Genomic DNA, 21,422 nt, shown 5'->3' with positions numbered 1-21,422 from the left:
TACTCAGTGGCAGAACTATGAGGGGTCGAGCAGGGCAGCTGCCCCAGGCACAGAAATCCACCCTGGCACCTGTGTTGTATTGCTTGCGTTGATTTAATTAGGCTGATCGTCTGTCAGTCAGTGCTACAGGGCCTGACCCTGCATGGCTAGCGCTGGTCAGTGGGTTAGTGTAGCGCTAGTCGGTGAAAACGGAGGGTGGGGAAGCAGAGAGTGGGACCAGGCAGATGCAGGGACTGGGAGTGAGACGGAGACCTGAAGAACTCTGCCTGCCCTTCCTCTCCATGACGTCAGTGGAAGGAGTGTCTGTGCGCTGTGTGTCAGTGTGTGTAAGTATGCTGACGTGTATGAGTGTGCTGTGTGTCAATGTCTGTCAGTTTGCTGTGTGCTCTGTGTTTTGTCAGTGGTCTGTGTGTTTCTCAATGCCTGCCAGAGTGCTGTGAGTCAGTGTGCTATGTTGCAGTGCGTCAGTGTGCTCTGTGCTGTGTCAGTGTACTGTGTATCTGTCAGTGTGCTGTGTGTTTGTGAATGTCTGTCTGTGCGTTGTGTCGCAGCGCGTCAGTGTTCTGTGTGCTGTAACAGTGTGCTGTGTCGCAGTGCGTCAGCGTGCTCTGTGCTGTATTAGTGTGCTGTGCCGCAGTGCGTCAGCGTGCTCTGTGCTGTATTAGTGTGCTGTGTCGCAGTGCGTCAGCGTGCTCTGTGCTGTATTAGTGTGCTGTGTCGCAGTGCGTCAGCGTGCTTTGTGCTGTATTAGTGTGCTGTGTTGCAGTGCGTCAGCGTGCTCTGTGCTGTATTAGTGTGCTGTGTCGCAGTGCGTCAGCGTGCTTTGTGCTGTATTAGTGTGCTGTGTTGCAGTGCGTCAGCGTGCTTTGTGCTGTATTAGTGTGCTGTGTTGCAGTGCGTCAGCGTGCTCTGTGGTGCAAATCTCCAATCGCCATAAAATGGGCATCTTTTGATTCCATCCACAAGGAAGAATTTACTGATATTCTGATGATATTTTGCGCTCTCTAAAGTTAGTGTCAGTCTGATTAATGCATTCGAATGTTTGCAAAAAACTACACCAGTTAAAGCAGCAATTGCACAATTTTACATCAGGGGTGGCCAACTCCAGTCCTCAAGGGCCACCAAAAGGTCAAGTTTTAAGGATATCCCTGCTTCAGCACATCGACTGAGCCACTTGTGCTGAAGCAGGGATATCCTTAAAACCTGAGCTGTTGGTGGCCCTTGAGGACTGGAGTTGACCACTCCTGTTTTACACAATTGGAGCCTCTTGTGCTATTTTCAGTGCCGGAGACCTCTGGTTCCCGAGGTAAGTACTGCTGATGCTCCTCAGGAAGGAAACAAATTGTCCGCCAGTGTTGAGCAATAGCAATCCACAACCAATGGCATTATGGCTTCCTATTGGCTCTTGGATCCTGAGTGATTTAGCGGCCATATTGTTTGCCTAGGAGAACTTTAAACCCTGTATTTACACCATTAATTATCTCGGGGAACAAGGTGGTCTACGGAGCTGAAAATAGCAATTATGTTTAAAAAAAAAGAAGAAAATTCCAGGCGGGATTTCTGCTTTAAATAAATTGTTTGACATGTACTGGCACTGACACTTTATTCAGAGGACATGCCAGTGTGTGATTTTCTAATAGCATCCCTGCAGGCGAAAGAAACATTAAGAAAAATGATGGAAAATATCAGGAACAAAATAGATATTATGACGCCTTTTATTGGACCAGCCAGCAGTTTACAGTGTACAAGCATTCAGCCCTCAGTGTCAATCCGGTGTGGCAGTAGATCAGAAAGTCAGTGACATACATTTTGTGAATGATTTACAATGGTAGTTGACAGGATGTAGGATTGAGACACATTTTCTGAGCACAGTGAGAGAGTAAGAATAAGTGATCCCGCATACAGTATTATTATGTGCAGTAATTGCTCTTCAGACACACTGGAGTTAGAGTTAGCAGTCAGACTCACTTCTATATTTTATACAGTTATACAATAGACAGTCAGTGGTTTCTGTAAATACTGTATGTGTTATTGTGTTGTGCACAGGCTAAATACGTTGTTTGAAACCCATGTCACAGGGTAAATATTTCTGCTTGACTTCTACTACGTTCAAGGTCAAATATTCATAGGACATTGCAGGTTAAGATGTGTATAAGCTGCAGAATGCAGCATGCTGGAGATGTGACATCTTATGTTTTTCTTAAATAAATCAGTTCTTTAGTATTAGATAATAGTGAGGTTTTATTTATTTGTATTCAACTCTTAATGCCATTTTAGTGAGTTTTAAAGCATCCTTTGATATCTATAGCAGGTTTTTGTCCACCTCCCCAGCAGTGCAAGATCTTTGCAACACTTGCCTGTTTGGGATAATTTGTTGCAAATGTTTCCAGCAGTTTGAGCTGCAAACTGTAACAATAGATAATGTTATCTTACTAATAAATATAGAGATACATTGTAGCTACTGCGTTACACTGACTGAAGCAGCCATTGTTAGGCACACAATTAGGATTGTTACAGATTTACAACAGGAGCATCAAACGGTTGTCAGCGTAGGTAAGAACGTGCATTATACATTGTACATTATACATTATACACTTTACATACAGTATACAAATAATAAATTTAAAAAAAGTTGGAAAGTGGTATTGCGGCTTTAAATAGAGCTATCAATACCTACAGGTGTTCTAATGACCAGATTAGCTTACTCTGTGTATGTGTACAGTACACTAGTGAAGTAAGTTGTCACTAGGTACAGACTGTCTGTATATAGATGTTTGGTTGCATAAGTCTAGTTATTATTCCTTAAATGTTTTCTAAGCAAGGGGTTTATTCATAATGTTAAATCATTCCCATGCAAAATGGATTTCATTTACCTATTTTAAAGTGTTATTGTGCAGAAAACCTTAACAATGTTTTTGAATTACAGTTCTCAACCAGCTTTAAGATGTTTATCGATAACTGGAATATACAGACTGCATTGTGGCTCAAGAGGTAATATAGGTCATTATTCTGGGGCTCGCTCTGAAACCTGAATCTGTTTTTGCATTCTCTCTCTCCCTCTCTCTCTCTCTCTCTCCCTCTCTCTCTCTCTCTCCCATTCTCTCTCTCTCTCTCTCTCTCTCTCTCTCTCTCTCTCTCTCTCTCTGTCTGTTTCTCTGTCTCTGTCTCTGTCTCTGTCTCTCTCTCTCTCTCTCTCTCTCTCTCCCATTCTCTCTCTCTCTCCCCTTCTCTCTCTCTCTCTCTCCCATTTTCTCTCTCTCTCTCCCATTCTCTCTCTCTCCCATTCTCTCTCTCCCATTCTCTCTCTCCCATTCTCTCTCTCTCTCTCCCATTCTCTCTCATTCTCTCTCATTCTCTCATTCTCTCTCTCTCTCATTGTAATTGTGCAGTTTTTGGGACATTTATGTCACAGTCACAGACTTTCCCAGTCAAACAATATAAAGCAGCATGTCAGTTGTTCCCATGGTCCTGTTGGCTCATGGAACCTGAGCTATTTGGCGGCCATATTGTTTGCCTAGGAAGGAAAACTTGATATGCCAATTACGAGTATGATGTTTGTCCTATTTCTTACCTCCTCACATCCACAATATTACATTGTTTCCCTCCCCATAGGTGACAAAGTGACGATTGTATGGTTAGAAATAATAAACTGAAATAAACGGTTGTGCAGTTTGTTGATGTGGGGGTGCTTGGTGATTTCAGGATAACACTGTCTCCTATCTAGCTGTACGCTGATGTGTGAATCCTTCACAATATAAACACTGGCAAGTCTCAGATTGTACTAAGCGGGTAATTATATATACGCCAGAGCCGCTGGCCGGGCATTTTTTGGCTGAATATAACTTGTACACTACAACAGGGATTTTTAGCTGAAAAGTCCAGAACTGCTGCTTTGGCGTATATAGAATAAGGACCTAAATGTCACCGCTTTTTTATTTAATGGCGCAGTCTAGTGAACAATAGCGATGACATTTAAAATACTGTAACTAAAGCCTTTTTAAATACAAAAATAATAAATTAGACAACTATAAGTTTTAAATATTTTGTATATAGTATACTGTTTACACAGCTTTCTAATGTTGCAAGGCGTTTTTCCCTTTTATTGTAGTGTGTGTTACAAACAAATGTTACTTATATCTATATACTATACTATACTTTGCTTATATATATTGTGGTTTTTACCACCTGGCAGATTTTGAGGCAGACGAAAGGGGAAAATAATGACGCACAGAGCCGTACCTTATGAGTAATCCCATTATACCGTGTCCGGCATTTAACCTATGCCTAACTTCTCTCATTGTCCCTCTCTATACCACGTGCTGACACACCAGGTGCGGCATGAAATCCCAAACACCTTCATACATTGCCGCTAAGAGGCACAAAATGAACATAATGCTCATTGTGTTAACATAGCCCCAGGATGCCTAGAATGAGAGACCTTCCCTTTAACATTACGGGCCTTCTACATGTAAAGGATTGTTATCCTGGGGGCGAGACCACACGGGGGAGGATTCTTTCCATTGCAAGCAGACACAGGCGCCACTAAAATGGGGGGTGGGGGGGGAAATACATTAAACTAAAAAAAAATACCGTTATTGCTATAAAGATAATTGTGTGTGTAACACTGTTGCTCTCCCTGGAGCCTGCAGGGTTATAGCTGATCAGTGAAGTGGCTTTAAAAAAAAGCACTATGTCTGTCTTCAAAATATTCTACATTATTTCACATGGAGGAAAAAACTTTAGTGACCATATTTGCTATATTTTTTAATATCTACACTTAGAAAGCAGGTTTGGAGAGAGGCTTCCTAAAATAAACAGCTTTTTCTATAAATAGTGGGACCATGTCAATACAATGAAGTCGTGGTACTCGTGGTATATAAATGAAAAGGTAGTGGCACGCTTTACTCCCTAATACCATCAGATTGTGACCGCAAAAGGGTTAATTAAGGAAGCTAATTTCGGCAATATGTTACAATACAATAAAACGAATGTTCCCCTGAACCCCCTCTACAAATGACAGTATTTTGCGTCTCCTTTAGAGTATGTTATGAGCGCGCCACTTTCAGCCCTACAGCGCAAACATTTCTGCTCTCGGCTATTTGGCATGGAGTGTACCCAGGATATTATTTGACATTTTTTACGGGAAGTCTGATGACGCTGGCAGCACGAAATGTAAGTATTTCCAGTCATGCGTTATACAACGTAAAGAACAAAAACGCCAGAACTTGTTGCTATACACTGTGGGGGGGGGGGGGAGGCGGTCGCTGGTTTTCTCGTTGTGGTTCTTAAAACGATATTTGTGGTTTGGTTTTGCCAAAGTTTGATTTGTTTTGGTTTGGATTTTGGAAACATTCTAACAAATATATATATATATATATATATATATATATATATATATATATATATATATATATATATATATATATATATATATATATATACAATTAAGGACTGCGCTTGGGTGAGGTATGACAACAAAAAATAGAAAATAAAAATAATAAAATTAAATAAAAACCTATAGATCACCCCCATATTTAGCAACTCTGAGTTTATCCCAGGCTGCCTCCCAAAGGGACTTAGTAAATATAAAGAGCTAAGGTTGGTAATGGCTGATGACTATGTATCCAAAAATAAGATTCTTGTACTCCCAGAGTTGGAGAAAAAGCATAAAATTACAAATTTACCGGTGTTTGGTTATTTACAAATTCGACATTACCTACAAACAGTTTCAAAAGACACAGCGTTTGCTGCTATGACAAAATTTGAGAGATTATGCAGAAGAGGCTATTATTGCAAAGGTCTGATTTCTGAGGTATATCTGGGCCTGGCGTCAGCTGCGGCACAATCTAAACACAGCTACATGCTAAAATGGGCAGAGGACTTAAACCTAGAATTAGATAGAGATGACTGGGAGGATATCTGGGAAGCGGCCTCTAAAAAATCAATCTGCACAACTATAAAAGAAAACATATACAAAATTATGTTTCATTGGTACCTAGCCCCAAATAGGTTGAGCCAGATTTTCCCCGGGTCCTCATATTTGTGTTGGAGAGGATGTGGGCAAAAAGGAGACATGGCTCATATCTGGTGGAATTGCCCCAAAATTCAGGGGTTCTGGATCATGATACAAACAATGATACGAGAGCTCCTGGGGCAAGAGATAGAGGTGGACCCACTGATCCTGGTGCTGGCTAAACCAATAGAGGACCTACAACCCCAAGAGAACAAAATAATAAGCCACGTCCTGACTGCAGCTCGATGCTCGGTAGCCGCGGCATGGAAAAAAATAAACACCCCCTCCAAGCAGACAGTACTGAGACGTGTCAGGGAAATAAGACTAGTGGAACTCCTCTCGGCACAGTTGAGTCAAAAGGTTGATAAGTTCCATAAGGTTTGGTCAGTATGGCCAGACAATTATCAATAAAACATAGGGACCATACAAGACTGGAGTTAATAGGCCACCCCCCCTACCCCCCATCTCTCATTTCCCCTCCCCCACCCACTCCCCCTCCCTCTTCTTTCTTGCTTTTTTCTCCACTATCCTTGATTTTCTCTGAGAGAGATGACCGGAAGCGGCTGCTTCCTAAATAGGTTGTTAAAATTTCAAAAAAATATACAACAAATGTTTTGTAGAATTCAACGGATGTAAGTTAATTTATAAGAAAAAGAAGACAACAAGAGTATTATTTATGTTGTAATATAATGTTTAATATTTTTTCTTTTTATACACTGTGAAGTTGTAACAGATGTATGCTGAAACCTGTTATTTGATGTCATTCTCTCAAAAAACAATAAAAAATTTGAAACAAAAAAAAACCTATAAATCAATACATAATCTCTTACTGAATAATCAATGAAACCCAATAAATTGTGCATGAATAATTACACAAGGTGTGCTGTGGACCCTCCTATATACACACACTATGAATAGTCCTTTGGAGTCCAAAATGTGTCCAGTATGGGGAAAAAAACAAAGCACTATCAGGAAAATGGCAGCTTCTTAAAAGGGCACAACGACCTTCCCTCTCCACCTGCATAGAAAAAAAGAAGAAAAAAGCGCCCAATCCTAGTGCATTACTGTGCAAAAAATAAATTTAATTCCCATAGAAGGCTCATAAAATGAACTCACAAACATAGAATATAAAAAGGATGTTATGAGATAATACTCATGCTCCAAAGGATCAGGAAACGCCGCTTGTCTGCTACACTGCTCCGTGACTCCACTGTATCCGATATGGCCCTCGTTGTTCACCGCCAGCAGGAACTCACGATGTTAGGCTCTCCACGAACTCCTCTCCCCGGGAATACACCAACAGATGATTTTGGTTCCCACCGGGGACGATGGATGCGGCGGAACAGCGGATGACGTCACACGCTAAGTATGGATACCGAACAGGTTTGAATACCGAGCAGGTTTGAGAACGACGCTTGAAGATCCACAGCACACCTTGCCCCAGGGGAGAGGAGTTCGTGGAGAGCCTAACATCGTGAGTTCCTGCTGGCGGTGAACAACGAGGGCCTTATCGGATACAGTGGAGTCACGGAGCAGTGTAGCAGACAAGCGGCGTTTCCTGATCCTTTGGAGCATGAGTGTTATCTCATAACATGCTTTTTTATATTCTATTTTTGTGAGTTCATTTTATGAGCCTTTTTTGGGAATTAAATTTATTTTTTGCACAGTAATGCACTAGGATTGGGCACTTTTTTCTTCTTATATATATATATATATATATATATATATATATATATATATATATATATATGTATTTATTTATTTTGTTGCAAGAATGTGTGTTTTTCTTAAGTTTCACCATTTTATTTAAAGACTTGCTGATTACAGTCCTCGTTTCACTTTGTGTATTATCACTTAATTGTGTGAGTATTTTTCTAGAAGCGCTGTCACCTGTTTGTCTTTGTGTCCTGTATTTCTGACTTGTATCAGTCAGTATTGTCTTTCTGGGCAGCTTCGTGATCACACATTTATTACTAATGTCAGATCATATCAATGGTCTTTTATTTGGATATATTCACTATAGGCTAGAAGTCCATTTTAAAGCCTCAAATTTGCACATTAGTGCTATATATCACTATTCTGTTTTAGTAGGTTCCTAATAGCGTGTTTACAAATCAAACATAATATGTGCAGTTAAATAAAAGGGTTATAGGTTTATCAGTAAAATAGATGTGAAAAAAAGGAGATCTTTCAAAGACATAGAAAATAAGTAGAAAGTAGTATTACCAGGAGACCTATTTAATACAGACAGGGAGACCAAAATCTATTGCTGGAACTAAACTTTAGATTTGTTTGGATCAGTGTTTCTCAGCCAAGGTGTCGGGGAACCCTCTGCCAAGGAAGCCGCTGCCCCAGGGGAAACACTCTGCAGACTGCTCAGCGGTCACGTCCCGCGCTGCCTGGAAAACACCCCTCCTCTCAGCCCAGCACAGAGGAGCCTCTCCATATCCAAACAGCGCAGCACGCACCCGCTGAGCAGCTGACGTGTTTTATATGTGTGGGAGGGAAGATGGAAAGAGGGAGGGATCTGTGTGTGGGGAGCAGAGTGTGATGGCTGTTTTGTTTGTGTATGGGGAGGAGTGTGATGGCTGTGTGTATATGTGGGGGGTGATGGATTTGTGTGTGGGGAGGAGAGTGTGATGGCGTTTTGTGTGTGTGAGGTAGTGTGTTATGGCTTTGTGTGTGGGGAGGAGTGTGTGATGGCTTTCAGTGTGTGTAGGAGAGTGTGATGGCGTGTGTGTGTGTGTGGCGGGGGTGTGAGGGTGTGTGATGGCATTTTGTGTGTGTGTGTGAGGGGGTGTCTGATGGCTTTGTGTGTGGGGAGGGAGGCGAGTACTTTTTGTGGGGTGGAGGTAAGTAGAGTGGTGTATGTAAGAGGGGGTGACTTGTATTTATGATTAAGAAAGAGAGTGAGTGTGCTGTGTAAGAGAGGGGGGATACATGTCAGGTGTGTTTTGAGTAAAGGGGAGAGCATGATGTGTAAGGGTGAATGGAGTGTGTAAGAAGAGGTTGGTGAGTATGTGGGTTGTGTGCTTGTGAAAAGGAAGGTGAGTGTGTACGGAGGGGAAGAGCAGGTACGCCCTGAGATTGTAAAAATCCTTCAGGGGTGCCCCTGCTTAAAAAAGATTAAGAACCACTGGTTTGTCATTTTCATAGCGTTGTTCCTCTGCAAAATGACCTATCTTGAAAATAAGCTCAATGTCATACCCTTTAAATGAGATTACCAGACTATTTGTTATTTGTGTCCCCTAGCTCTTACTTTATTTTCGTTTGTATTTAAAAGGGCTGAAGCCTGCAGCAGGGTTCACATTGTAATCGATGCTGCTTTTTAATACATGCTCCATCCGTAGGAGACAGCACAGAGCTGTTTTCCATGCAGGCTTGAAAGAGGCTTATCATAGAAATTGTCTTATCCTGAACATTTGTGCTAAGGCTCCAGTAATGTCACAAAGTGGGAGAAGCTTAGAAGCCAGGATAACCTGGTATCTGGGCTCAGGTGTCATTAAAAAAATACACCGTTAAAAAAAATCAGTACTTAGAGAGAGGGGAGAACAGGCACCGCAAGGAACAGTATCGTGAAGATAAAAACGCAGGGTGAACTGCCCTTAAATAGTTAATAGTTGTTCCTTTTTCTCTTTTTAGATAAGAAACAACATCAGACACGTCTTTCTACAGTCTTCTGACCTTAAATTAATGTATGATGTAATAACGTGGCTCACAACTCAAGTGGCAATAAGTTACACCGTGGCACCATTTGTGCTCTTATCAGTGAAACCGTCTCTAACATTTTACAGGTGAGTTCAAATCCGACTTATGTCTTCGAAAATATCTTTCGTAAGGAGATGGGTTAATGCCGGGGTGCTCAACACCGGTCCTCAAGCCCCCCCCCCCCCCCCCCAACAGGCTAGGTTTTCAGGATATCCCAGCTTCAGCACAGGTGGCTCAATCAGTCCCTGCTTCAGCACAGTTGGCTCAGTAAGTCCTTGCTTCATTACAGGTGGCTTAATCAGTCCCTGCTTAAGCTGCTATATCCTGGAAACCTGACCACTTGGAGGGGAGGGGACTTGAGGACTTGAGGACTGGAGTCGAGCACCCCTGGGTTAATGTATCATTAGCCCCTTAACATAGATTCACATTAAAGGACACAAATCATATGCCAGAAGGGGACAGAAAGATATTTAACTACATACACTTAAAACATAACTTAAAAAAAAAAAAACAGCTCTGTAGTATTTTATAATACTTATTGCATTTTTTAAATCATTATTATTCAACTCTTAATGCCATTTTTTGTATGAGTTTTAAAGCATCCTTTGATTTCTAGAGCCGGTTTTGATTCCTCACATACTAGTCTCTGTACATATCCTCGTCTACTAACGATTTTTCTACCACCATGGCAAATCTGTGAGTTCACGCTATCGGGTATTCCTGTCTCTTTCCGCCTGTGGAAAAAAAGAGACACCTCTCTCCTCTGTTGCTAGTGTAGCCAGCCTAGTTGTCACAACAGTGGTGTCCAGCTTCAAAATCACAAATGAACTTATTAGCAATGTTGTAACCAGCTACACACAGAGAAAGGGGTGCCCCGCACAGCTAAGGGTATAGGGGTGAGGTGCTCACTAGGTCAGGTACATTCACAATAAACCAAAAGAGAAAGAAAACCTAGTGAGTGAGCACTCAGTCACAGAAATGTAATATGGTTAGTATTAAAATTCTTTATTGTCATCAATGAATATAAAATATAGGGGTTTAAAATAGAACAGCATTAAACGTAACTGTAGTCAAAATAACATGGCTATAAAAGTCATGTTGATAGTACATATGGGAGATCCGTGACAGATAGTCAAAATCTCGTGCTGTAAATGACAGCCTAATTATAATTAGAGTGAAGGGGGCAATATCAATCACCGCTGTACAATAACTGCCCAGATGGCCAGTGGTATAGGTACAGTAGCTGGAGACTAGGATATCAGAAGCCAGCCTACTAATACCCTGACTGAATGTGAGTGCAGGTGTACCTCAAAATATATGAAGAGGAAACCGGCAGAGATAACCTTGCAGAAAATATCCCTTAGTGGGGGTATGTAGCCCCTATTCCATCATTGGGGATTAGGAAGTGTTGACTGCTGCAGGGGATAAGTGTCAAAAAGGCAGTTAATGTATATATAACACAGGGATCCGTCGAGATCACCAGTGGAGAGGGCAAGGAATGCCTTGCATAAGGTAGTGTCCCTAGGTAGGGATTATGTGAAGTGTCAGCTCCAAAGGCACGGATGCCTGGTGTGCACGCCTGTGTTGTGATAAGGGGTGTATATCCCGTCACCCCACTGATCACAGAAATAACAGCAACCTGATGTACATAAGCTGCTGTACTCAAGTGTATAGCGGTGTTTGTTAATAAATCACCCGACCTGTTACCGAAACACAGTAACCCACTGTAGGTAGACTGCTGTGTTGTAAGGTGGGTATAGTCCGATCGCCAGATCGATCACAGCTGATCCACAGCAAGGCAAAATACTGTCGTGAGTAGGATGACTCGGCAGCTTCCTGCAGAGACCGCTCGCTCGGGAGAATGACACAGAGAGTACACACAGTAACAAAATTGTAACTGTGTATCGAGCGCAACCGGAGCCAAACTTAAGCATGCAATGTCCCCTACATCAGCACTGATCATAGGATATCTATGCTGATGTGCTCGAGGACATGCCTAATATAAAAAACAGCAATGATTGAGACCCTTAATAGTAGGAGAGAGCCTGCACTGCTAAGGCTGCTCTCGCAGGATTGTTGTAGTGATACAGAGAACGCTTGGACTCCGCCACTGAATTGAATATCACTGAATGTTGCGGTCACAATGATAGCGTCCCGCGTGTGTGGGGGTGTGGCCAACGCGCGCGTTTCACGTAGGAACGCTTCTTCAGGGCACGTAACATATAGGGGGAGGTCCCCTTGGGTTAGTGGGGGTTTCAATAGTTACCACACATGTAGCTGTCAGAGTTAACCCCTGAATTGCTGGATCTAAACAAGCACTTAGCTTCCATTGTGATTATGCACTAAATGGTGGTCAGATATTCAGCAATTCCAAATGCCAGACCCTTGTGTCCTTTGCTACATACATAGAATATGTCAGTGAATTAAGCAGTAGGACTGAGTATCAATGGCACAATAATTGTATTGGTGGGTTGTAATGCAATTACTTACATAATTGGGGTTAACATATAATGATGGTATATTCATTTAGTATGTCAGTGATATTTAGTCACTATGATGACATGGTTGTAGGGATGACCCTAATTTGAACAATCCCTGATTGATATGTGTTATCAACCAAATGTAAATAAAATGCACACAAATCCGGAGATCCTTGGTGTATTTGATTTCCAGGCATATGAAGACAGAGGTCCATGGCAGATAATGTAGATGTTGAGGGTGCTGGTATACGCAGGAGATTCAAATGAAGGGGCTGAAAACAAACCCCTCGTTGAGTCCAGATGGACTCAGAGTTCCCAGGGTATAGATCCATCTGGATTATCTTTTCAAAAGTTCAGTGTCCCAGTCACCCCGTCTGATTCCAGGAGAAAATTGATCTATTCCAATGAAGGTTATAGCCCTCAAGTCCCCACTTTGACACTTGATGACATGGTTCGCAACAGGGGTGTCCAGTTTGTTACGTATAGATCCTATGTGTTCTAATATACGTGTTTTGAATTGACGGCGTGTCTTGCCCACATATTTTTTGCCACATGTACAGACCCCCATATATATCACTCCGACGGTGTTACAGTTTATAAACTTCCGTATTTGATATTCTTTAGAGTTGTTGAAGTTGCTGAAAGTTTTGGACACAGTGATATGTTGACAGGCTTTGCACTTTTGGCATTGAAAAGAACCCTCTATGCGTCGTGGTAGCCACGTGGCTCTTTGTACCCCCCCAGTATGGTGGCTATGGACCAGGTGATCTTTCAAATTCCTGGCCCGTCTGCTCACCATAGAGGGATAGGGAGGTATGGCGTCACGCAGGTCCTCATCGGCCCTTAGGATATGCCAATGTTTTTGTAACACTTCCTTGGCCACTTGCCATTGTTTGTTAAAGGTGCCTATAAACCTCACTATTTTCTGATCTGTTTTGATGGAGTTGTTATTGACCAACTCAGATCTTGGTCTATACTTAGCACGTTTGTAGGCCTTCTTTATAGTTTTTTGGCTGTAGCCTCTTGCTGTAAAGTGATTTTTCATGTCAATGGCCTGTTGTTCAAAATCCGTATCATCACTGCAGTTCCTACTTAATCTGAGGAACTGTCCCACTGGTATCCCTTCAATCAGGGACCTGGGGTGATGGCTGCTGGCCAGAAGGATACTATTTGTGGCGGTGTTCTTACGGTAGATAGTTGTCTCCAATAGGCCATTGTTACCTTTTAAGATTGCTAAATCAAGAAAGCAGATTTTCTCAAAACTATACTCCAGGGTTAGGTGTAGGTTGAGGTCATTTGTGTTAAGGGTCTCAATAAATTGCTTGAGCATAACCTCTGACCCCCGCCACACCATTAGCACATCATCAATGAATCGAAGCCATAGTTCCACATGTGTGGTGAGATGTTCAAGTTCTTGAGAGAACACTACCTCTGATTCCCACCATCCCAGATACAGGTTAGCGTATATGGGGGCACACTTCGTGCCCATAGCAGTACCCTGTATCTGGTGGTAGATAGTCTTGTTGAACCAGAAGTAGTTTCTCTGTAACACACATTGCAGGAGTTCCACAATGAAGTCATTGTGGTTGTGATACCACTGGCTTCGTGTGTTCAAGAAATATTTAATTGCCTTGATGCCCTGATCGTGTTTAATGCTTGAATATAATCCCTCCACATCAAGGAAGGGCCCTTCACTGACCTTAGGCCCAAATCAAAATGTATGCCCTATGGGGATCAATATGCCCACATTGATACATTTGTCAATATGGTTACTAGAGACCTTGAGTCTTTACCATGGACTAAAAAAATTGATAACATGAGTGGTAGTGAAAAACAAGCCCTTAAAGAACTGGCTGATGACAAGAATATAGTCATCAAACCATCAGACAAAGGGGGCAATCTGGTCATTATGAAATCAGAAGACTATGTAAAAGAGAATATCAGGATATTATCTGACCAGGCATGCTATGAGATCCTACAGACAGATCCAACTTTGAAATACAATAAAGAGTTGATCAACATACTTAACAGGGGTCTTGTACAGAAATTGATCTCAAAAAAAGAGTATAATTATATCCTGGTCAGGAAACCTAAGATTGCCACTTTTTATAGTCTTCCAAAGGTTCATAAAAATAAAACACCACCTCCTGGGAGACCAATAGTCTCCGGGATTGGCAATCTAACAGAGAAAGTCAGTTCATATGTGGACAAAGTACTGAGACCTTTTGTAACCGCCCTACCGTCATTTATAAAGGACACCAAAGATGTCCTGAAGAGATTAGAGGGCATCATGGTAGCAGAAGACTGCATTTTGGTCACCCTTGATGTGGAGGGATTATATTCAAGCATTAAACACGATCAGGGCATCAAGGCAATTAAATATTTCTTGAACACACGAAGCCAGTGGTATCACAACCACAATGACTTCATTGTGGAACTCCTGCAATTTGTGTTACATAGAAACTGCTTCTGGTTCAACAAGACTATCTACCACCAGATACAGGGTACTGCTTTGGGCACGAAGTGTGCCCCCACATACGCTAACCTGTATCTGGGATGGTGGGAATCAGAGGTAGTGTTTTCTGAAGAACTTGAACATCTCACCACACATGTGGAACTATGGCTTTGATTCATTGATGATGTGCTAATGGTGTGGCGGGGGTCAGAGGTTATGCTCAAGCAATTTATTAACACAAATGACCTCAACCTACACCTAACCCTGGAGTATAGTTTTGAGAAAATCTGCTTTCTTGATTTAGCAATCTTAAAAGGTAACAATGGCCTATTGGAGACAACTATCTACCGTAAGAACACCGCCACAAATAGTATCCTTCTGGCCAGCAGCCATCACCCCAGGTCCCTGATTGAAGGAACACCAGTGGGACAGTTCCTCAGATTAAGTAGGAACTGCAGTGATGATAAGGATTTTGAACAACAGGCCATTGACATGAAAAATCGCTTTACAGCAAGAGGCTACAGCCAAAAAACTATAAAGAAGGCCTACAAACGTGCTAAGTATAGACCAAGATCTGAGTTGGTCAATAACAACTCCATCAAAACAGATCAGAAAATAGTGAGGTTTATAGGCACCTTTAACAAACAATGGCAAGTGGCCAAGGAAGTGTTACAAAAACATTGGCATATCCTAAGGGCCGATGAGGACCTGCGTGACGCCATACCTCCCTATCCCTCTATGGTGAGCAGACGGGCCAGGAATTTGAAAGATCACCTGGTCCATAGCCACCATACTAGGGGGGTACAAAGAGCCACGTGGCTACCACGACGCATAAAGGGTTCTTTTCAATGCCAAAAGTGCAAAGCCTGTCAACATATCACTGTGTCCAAAACTTTCAACAACTCTAAAGAATATAAAATACGGAAGTTTATAAACTGTAACACCGTCGGAGTGATATATATGGGGGTCTGTTCATGTGGCAAAAAATATGTGGGCAAGACACGCCGTCAATTCAAACCACGCATATTAGAACACATAGGATCTATACGTAACAAACTGGACACCCCTGTTGCGAACCATGTCATCAAGTGTCAAAGTGGGGACTTGAGGGCTATAACCTTCATTGGAATAGATCAATTTTCTCCTGGAATCAGACGGGGTAACTGGGATACTGAACTTTTGAAAAGATAATCCAGATGGATCTATACCCTGGGAACTCTGAGTCCATCTGGACTCAACGAGGGATTTGTTTTCAGCCCCTTCATTTGAATCTCCTGCGTATACCAGCACCCTCAACATCTACATTATCTGCCATGGACCTCTGTCTTCATATGCCTGGAAATCAAATACACCAAGGATCTCCAGATTTGTGTGTATTTTATTAACATTTGGTTGATAACACATATCAATCAGGGATTGTTCAAATTAGGGTCATCCCTACAACCATGTCATCATAGTGACTAAATATCACTGACATACTAAATGAATATACCATCATTATATGTTAACCCCAATTATGTAAGTAATTGCATTACAACCCACCAATACAATTATTGTGCCATTGATACTCAGTCCTACTGCTTAATTCACTGACATATTCTATGTATGTAGCAAAGGACACAAGGGTCTGGCATTTGGAATTGCTGAATATCTGACCACCATTTAGTGCATAATCACAATGGAAGCTAAGTGCTTGTTTAGATCCAGCAATTCAGGGGTAAATTCTGACAGCTACATGTGTGGTAACTATTGAAACCCCCACTAAGCCAAGGGGACCTCCCCCTATTTGTTACGTGCCCTGAAGAAGCGTTCCTACGTGAAACGCGCGCGTTGGCCACACTCCCCCACACACGCAGGACGCTATCATTGTGACCGCAACATTCAGTGATATTCAATTCAGTGGCGGAGTCCAAGCGTTCTCTGTATCACTACAACAATCCTGCGAGAGCAGCCTTAGCAGTGCAGGCTCTCTCCTACTATTAAGGGTCTCAATCATTGCTGTTTTTTATATTAGGCATGTCCTCGAGCACATCAGCATAGATATCCTATGATCAGTGCTGATGTAGGGGACATTGCATGCTTAAGAGAGTGTCCTTGTTTTGCTCCGGTTGCGCTCGATACACAGTTACAATTTTGTTACTGTGTGTACTCTCTGTGTCATTCTCCTGAGCGGTCTCTGCAGGAAGCTGCCGAGTCATCCTACTCACGGCAGTATTTTGCCTTGCTGTGGATCCGCAGTCAGCTGTGATCGATCGGGCGATCGGACTATACCCACCTTACAACACAGCAGTCTACCTACAGTGGGTTACTGTGCTTCGGTAACAGGTCGGGTGATTTATTAACAAACACCGCTATACACTTGAGTACAGCAGCTTACTGCTGCGGCCGAGTTTATTCGAGCATTTGCCCGTTCTCGGCCGCAGCAGTAACCTGGCGCGCGCCGGAGGGTGCCGGGCGCGCGCCGAAGCCTTGGAGGAGAGGCCCGCCGATCGGGGCTTCCCCCTCTCCTTACCGGGTCCGCCGGGTCCCCCGGAATGTCCCGCCGCCGTAAGTAGATCCACGCGACACCAGGGCTCCCTCGGGGAGCCCTGGGCACGCGTACAGGCGGCACAGGCACCCGATGATGCGTGACCGCGCATCGGTGATGCGCGGCACTCTGAGGGAGTGCGGCTCGCAAGCCGGGACATTTCCCGGCTTGCGGAATGAGCCGCACTCGAATAAAGTGTGCCGCCTGTGTATGTACATCAGGTTGCTGTTATTTCTGTGATCAGTGAGGTGACGGGATTTACACCCCTTATCACAACACAGGCGCGCACACCAGGCTTCCGTGCCTTTGGAGCTGACACTTCACATAATCCCTACCTAGGGACACTACCTTATGCAAGGCATTCCTTGCCCTCTCCACTGGTGATCTCGACGGATCCCTGTGTTATATATACATTAACTGCCTTTTTGACACTTATCCCCTGCAACAGTCAACACTGCCTAATCCCTAATGATGGAATAGGGGCTACATACCCCCACTAAGGGATATTTTCTGCCAGGTTATCTCTGCCGGTTTCCTCTTCATATATTTTGAGGTACACCTGCACTCACATTCAGTCAGGGTATTAGTAGGCTGGCTTCTGATATCCTAGTATCCAGCTACTGTACCTATACCACTGGCCATCTGGGCAGTTATTGTACAGCGGTGATTGATATTGGCCCCTTCACTCTAATTATATTTAGGCTGTCATTTACAGCACGAGATTTTTACTATTTGTCACGGATCTCCCATATGTACTGTCAACATGACTTTTATAGCCATGTTATTTTGACTACAGTTACGTTTAATGCTGTTCTATTTTAAACCCCTATATTTTATATTCATTGATGACAATAAAGAATTTTAATACCAACCATATTACATTTCTGTGACTAAGTGCTCACTCACTAGGTTTTCTTTCTCTTTTGGTTTATTGTCAATGTTGTAACCAGTCAATTATTGAACAGTGATGATGGCTGTTGGTTAAAATGTGACATACAGTAATAGCTGTGAACACAAGTTAATCAAAGCAAGTTAAAATAGCAATTGTAACTTGTAGTGACTCAATGTAGCCGTTAGTATAAATATCATTAATGTATACCCTAGTTAAGGCAGGATGAGAACTAGATGTAAACTGAGATAAGAGACAGCAGCAGATAAATGTCTCTATTCCAAAACGTCTATGTGCCTAATATGTCAATATTTATCTTTCTAATAATGAATTGTTAATCCAGAGGAAACAATCTAAAATGCAAACTGTCCCTGTCTCAGTCTCAATGGAGACATGCTCCATGTGCTGCAACCTCACAAGGGAGCAGTGTTCTCCTTCTCTGCCTGCCTCTTCTCTACAGAGGACTTAACCGATGCGCGTTTCGCGTGAACTAAGCTTCTTCCTGGATGCAATCAATGTGTGTGTGTATGCATATTATATATGTGTGTGTGTATATGCATATTGTGTGTGTGTGTGTGTGTGTGTGTGTGTGTGTGTGTGTGTGTGTGTGTGTGTGTGTGTGTGTGTGTGTGTGTGACATAATCGCACAACAAGCACTCTAACTGTTTGGCTGTATAAAACCTTCTAGATATTCTATATAATATTGTATTTGTAATTGTTATACATCTCATTGTAATACATATGTAATTATCCCATGTTCTTTACCTAGTTCCTGGTATTACTGCCTCCATATTACCTGCCTATTGGTGCTGTTGACACTGCCAGCCAGGACAAGGAAAAAGGGACTGAATGAAAGAGAATCCATCTCTCCTCCATCGGGGAAAACAAGGGAAGAAGAAGCAGTTTCTCAACATAACAGCCATTCCACCACAAATAATAACTGCAATCAGATAGAGGAGACATCCTGGAGACGCCAGAGTGCCACTCAATGACTGGGACATAATAACATTTTGTATGTTTTTAAATTCCATTTTTAGAACCTTCAACTGGTTTGTAATTATGCACAGAATACGATGGTAATACAAAACATTCTATGTAACGATAGCACTGCAAAGGAAGATCGTTAACCCCACAATGCCACGCCATGTGGGCCTAGCCTTGCACAAAATATTTCCATTATTTTTTAATGGGCACTCAGGACTTAAAACATACGTCCCAAGGACCATGTTATATGTTGTATCAAGGCATTGAAGGGGTTAAATGACGTGGTCACAAAAAGTAGAGAAACAGAAAATACTTATGAACCCTTTGCCTTAATCCCTCTATGTACTGAAAGAAATAACTGGGCAGTGTAGTTACAGTATGGGTCTGTGTAATCGTTTTGCAAGTGGTGCTGCCAACAAGGGTAGTAATTGTAGAAAGAAAAAGCGAATAAATACCACCTATGAGCACATTCATGTCTCACACTGGTCCACACACCTGTCTTTCCCTCATTTCCACTGCAGCCAGGGATTCTGGGTAATGACATGCAAATGAACACTCAGTGTGTCACTTTTTGCTTCATACCCATTTTAATAGGGATCCCTATAAGCCGCATTACACAGCTTCTTGAGCACAGCGTGGGTTAAAGAAGTGCATAGCCAGTAAGACTACACTCAGACAGCTGTTTCAACCTGTTGGGTCTCATCAGTGTGAGGCTGGTTACTGGCCTTGCAATGTGAGGCTGGGAGTGGCTACAACCAGACACCAAGAAAGTTATAGTGAGTAAAATAGTGACAAACCCTCCACTGTACAGTGTACAGCAAATACAGATACCACGTACCAGCACATTCACATGTCTCAGACAGGCCCACAAACCTGCCTTTCCCCATTATCTCTTATCATACCGACATTTTCAGTGTTCCAAACACTAAACAAATAGTAAATAGCGATCTAAATGAGTGTTTTTATTACAAGCAAAATAGCCAGTGCACAAGTCTGCCACTTTCTTCTGGGATACCCCAGCCTCACCGGGATTTACCCAAACCAGTTAATACACCTTTCAATACACCTTTCAATACACTTAGTATATCAATGACTTAGACAGTTATCCTAGAACATACTGTACGGTCTGGCATTTGTAGTTCCAAGTTCCAGTGGCCTTACTGGTCCTGGAGATGTGTACCATTGATGGAAGTCATAATACCTCTTAACAATCGATGCGGGAGTTCTTCATAGATGAAATTATAATATATAGAACTTTCTAAACCTCAAAGGTCACTCCAGCTGCAGAATTGTAGAAGAATTGTAGACGCAGCGTGCTCATGTAGTCGCATTTGATGAGATACTGCTGCGGCCAAGTTTATTCGAGCATTTGCCCGTTCTTGGCCGCAGCAGTAGCCTGGCGCGCGCCCGAGAGTGACGGGCGCGCGCCGAAGCAGTGGAAGAGCGCCCTCCGATCGGGGCGCTCTCCCTACCGCTGCCGGGTCCGCCGGGTCCCCCGGAACCCCCTGCCGCCGTCCCGCGATCGCGGGACACCAGGGCTCCCTCGGGGAGCCCCTGGACGCGCGTGCAGGGGGCGCACGCTCCCGAAGACGCGTGACCGCGCGTCTATGACGTGCGGCACGCCGAGGGGCGGCCACTAGCAAGCCGGGAAATCTCCCGGCTTGCGGATCTGGCCGCAGAGTGATAAAGCGTGTCGGTAGTGTACACCATGTTGCTGGAGTGGCAAATGAATGGTCCACGTGTGTTGACGTTCTTGCTGTTAACGTTGGGCGTGGTGGGTGCAGTGCATACACTTTCATGTTTTGCATTTCTTTTGGGAGCTGTGTCCCTTGTGTTCTCTCATGTGATCACCATTCCATTTGAACACTCGGTGCATTTTATCTTCTAAGCCTGGGGTGCTCAACTCCAGCTCTCAAGCCCCCTTCTCCCACCCCAAACAGGTCAAGTTTTAAGGATATCCCATCTTCAGCACAGGGGCCTGATTGAGCCACCTGTGTTGAAGCAGTGACTGATTGAGCCACCTGTGTTAAAGCAGTGACTGATTGAGCCACCTGTGCTGAAGCTGGGATATCCTGAAAACTTGACCTGGGGGGAGGGGGGGGGGGGCTTGAGGACTGGAGTTGAGCACCACGGTGGAGCTCTGTAAACTTTAACTTTAATTTCATCGATGAAGAACTTCCTTTTTCAGTCCAGTAAAAGCATATATTGGAAACTGTGGAGTTCTGGTAATATAAATCACAGGCAGCTGATAGAGTTGTCTGGGAGAACTGTTTTTATTCGGCAGCTTATGGCCACGACCTGTCCTAATGTTCGCTACTGTAGCTCTCTCCAGCTAATTGACCCAAGTCCAGGCTTGGATTAGAGGT

General features: G+C 43.1%; 1 protein-coding gene across 1 annotated transcript in view; it reads left to right on the top strand.

Moving 5' to 3' along the window:
• MBOAT2 (membrane bound glycerophospholipid O-acyltransferase 2) overlaps window positions 1–20,472 on the top strand; it is a 248,620-nt gene extending 228,148 nt beyond the window's left edge. Inside the window, exons 10-13 of the mRNA XM_075598324.1 lie at window positions 2,927–2,991; window positions 5,040–5,172; window positions 9,656–9,807; window positions 18,842–20,472. Of these exons, the coding sequence (XP_075454439.1) occupies window positions 2,927–2,991; window positions 5,040–5,172; window positions 9,656–9,807; window positions 18,842–19,064 (573 nt within the window). The 3' untranslated portion in view covers window positions 19,065–20,472. The remainder of the gene's footprint in view (window positions 1–2,926; window positions 2,992–5,039; window positions 5,173–9,655; window positions 9,808–18,841) is intronic.
• The last annotated feature ends 950 nt before the right edge of the window (window positions 20,473–21,422 follow it).

The sequence above is a fragment of the Ascaphus truei genome, chromosome 4 (genome assembly GCF_040206685.1).
Source record: "Ascaphus truei isolate aAscTru1 chromosome 4, aAscTru1.hap1, whole genome shotgun sequence".
Classification (NCBI taxonomy): Eukaryota; Metazoa; Chordata; class Amphibia; order Anura; family Ascaphidae; genus Ascaphus; species Ascaphus truei.
Note: the sequence above shows the minus strand (reverse complement) of the source record. Positions and strands in the feature narration are given on the sequence as shown.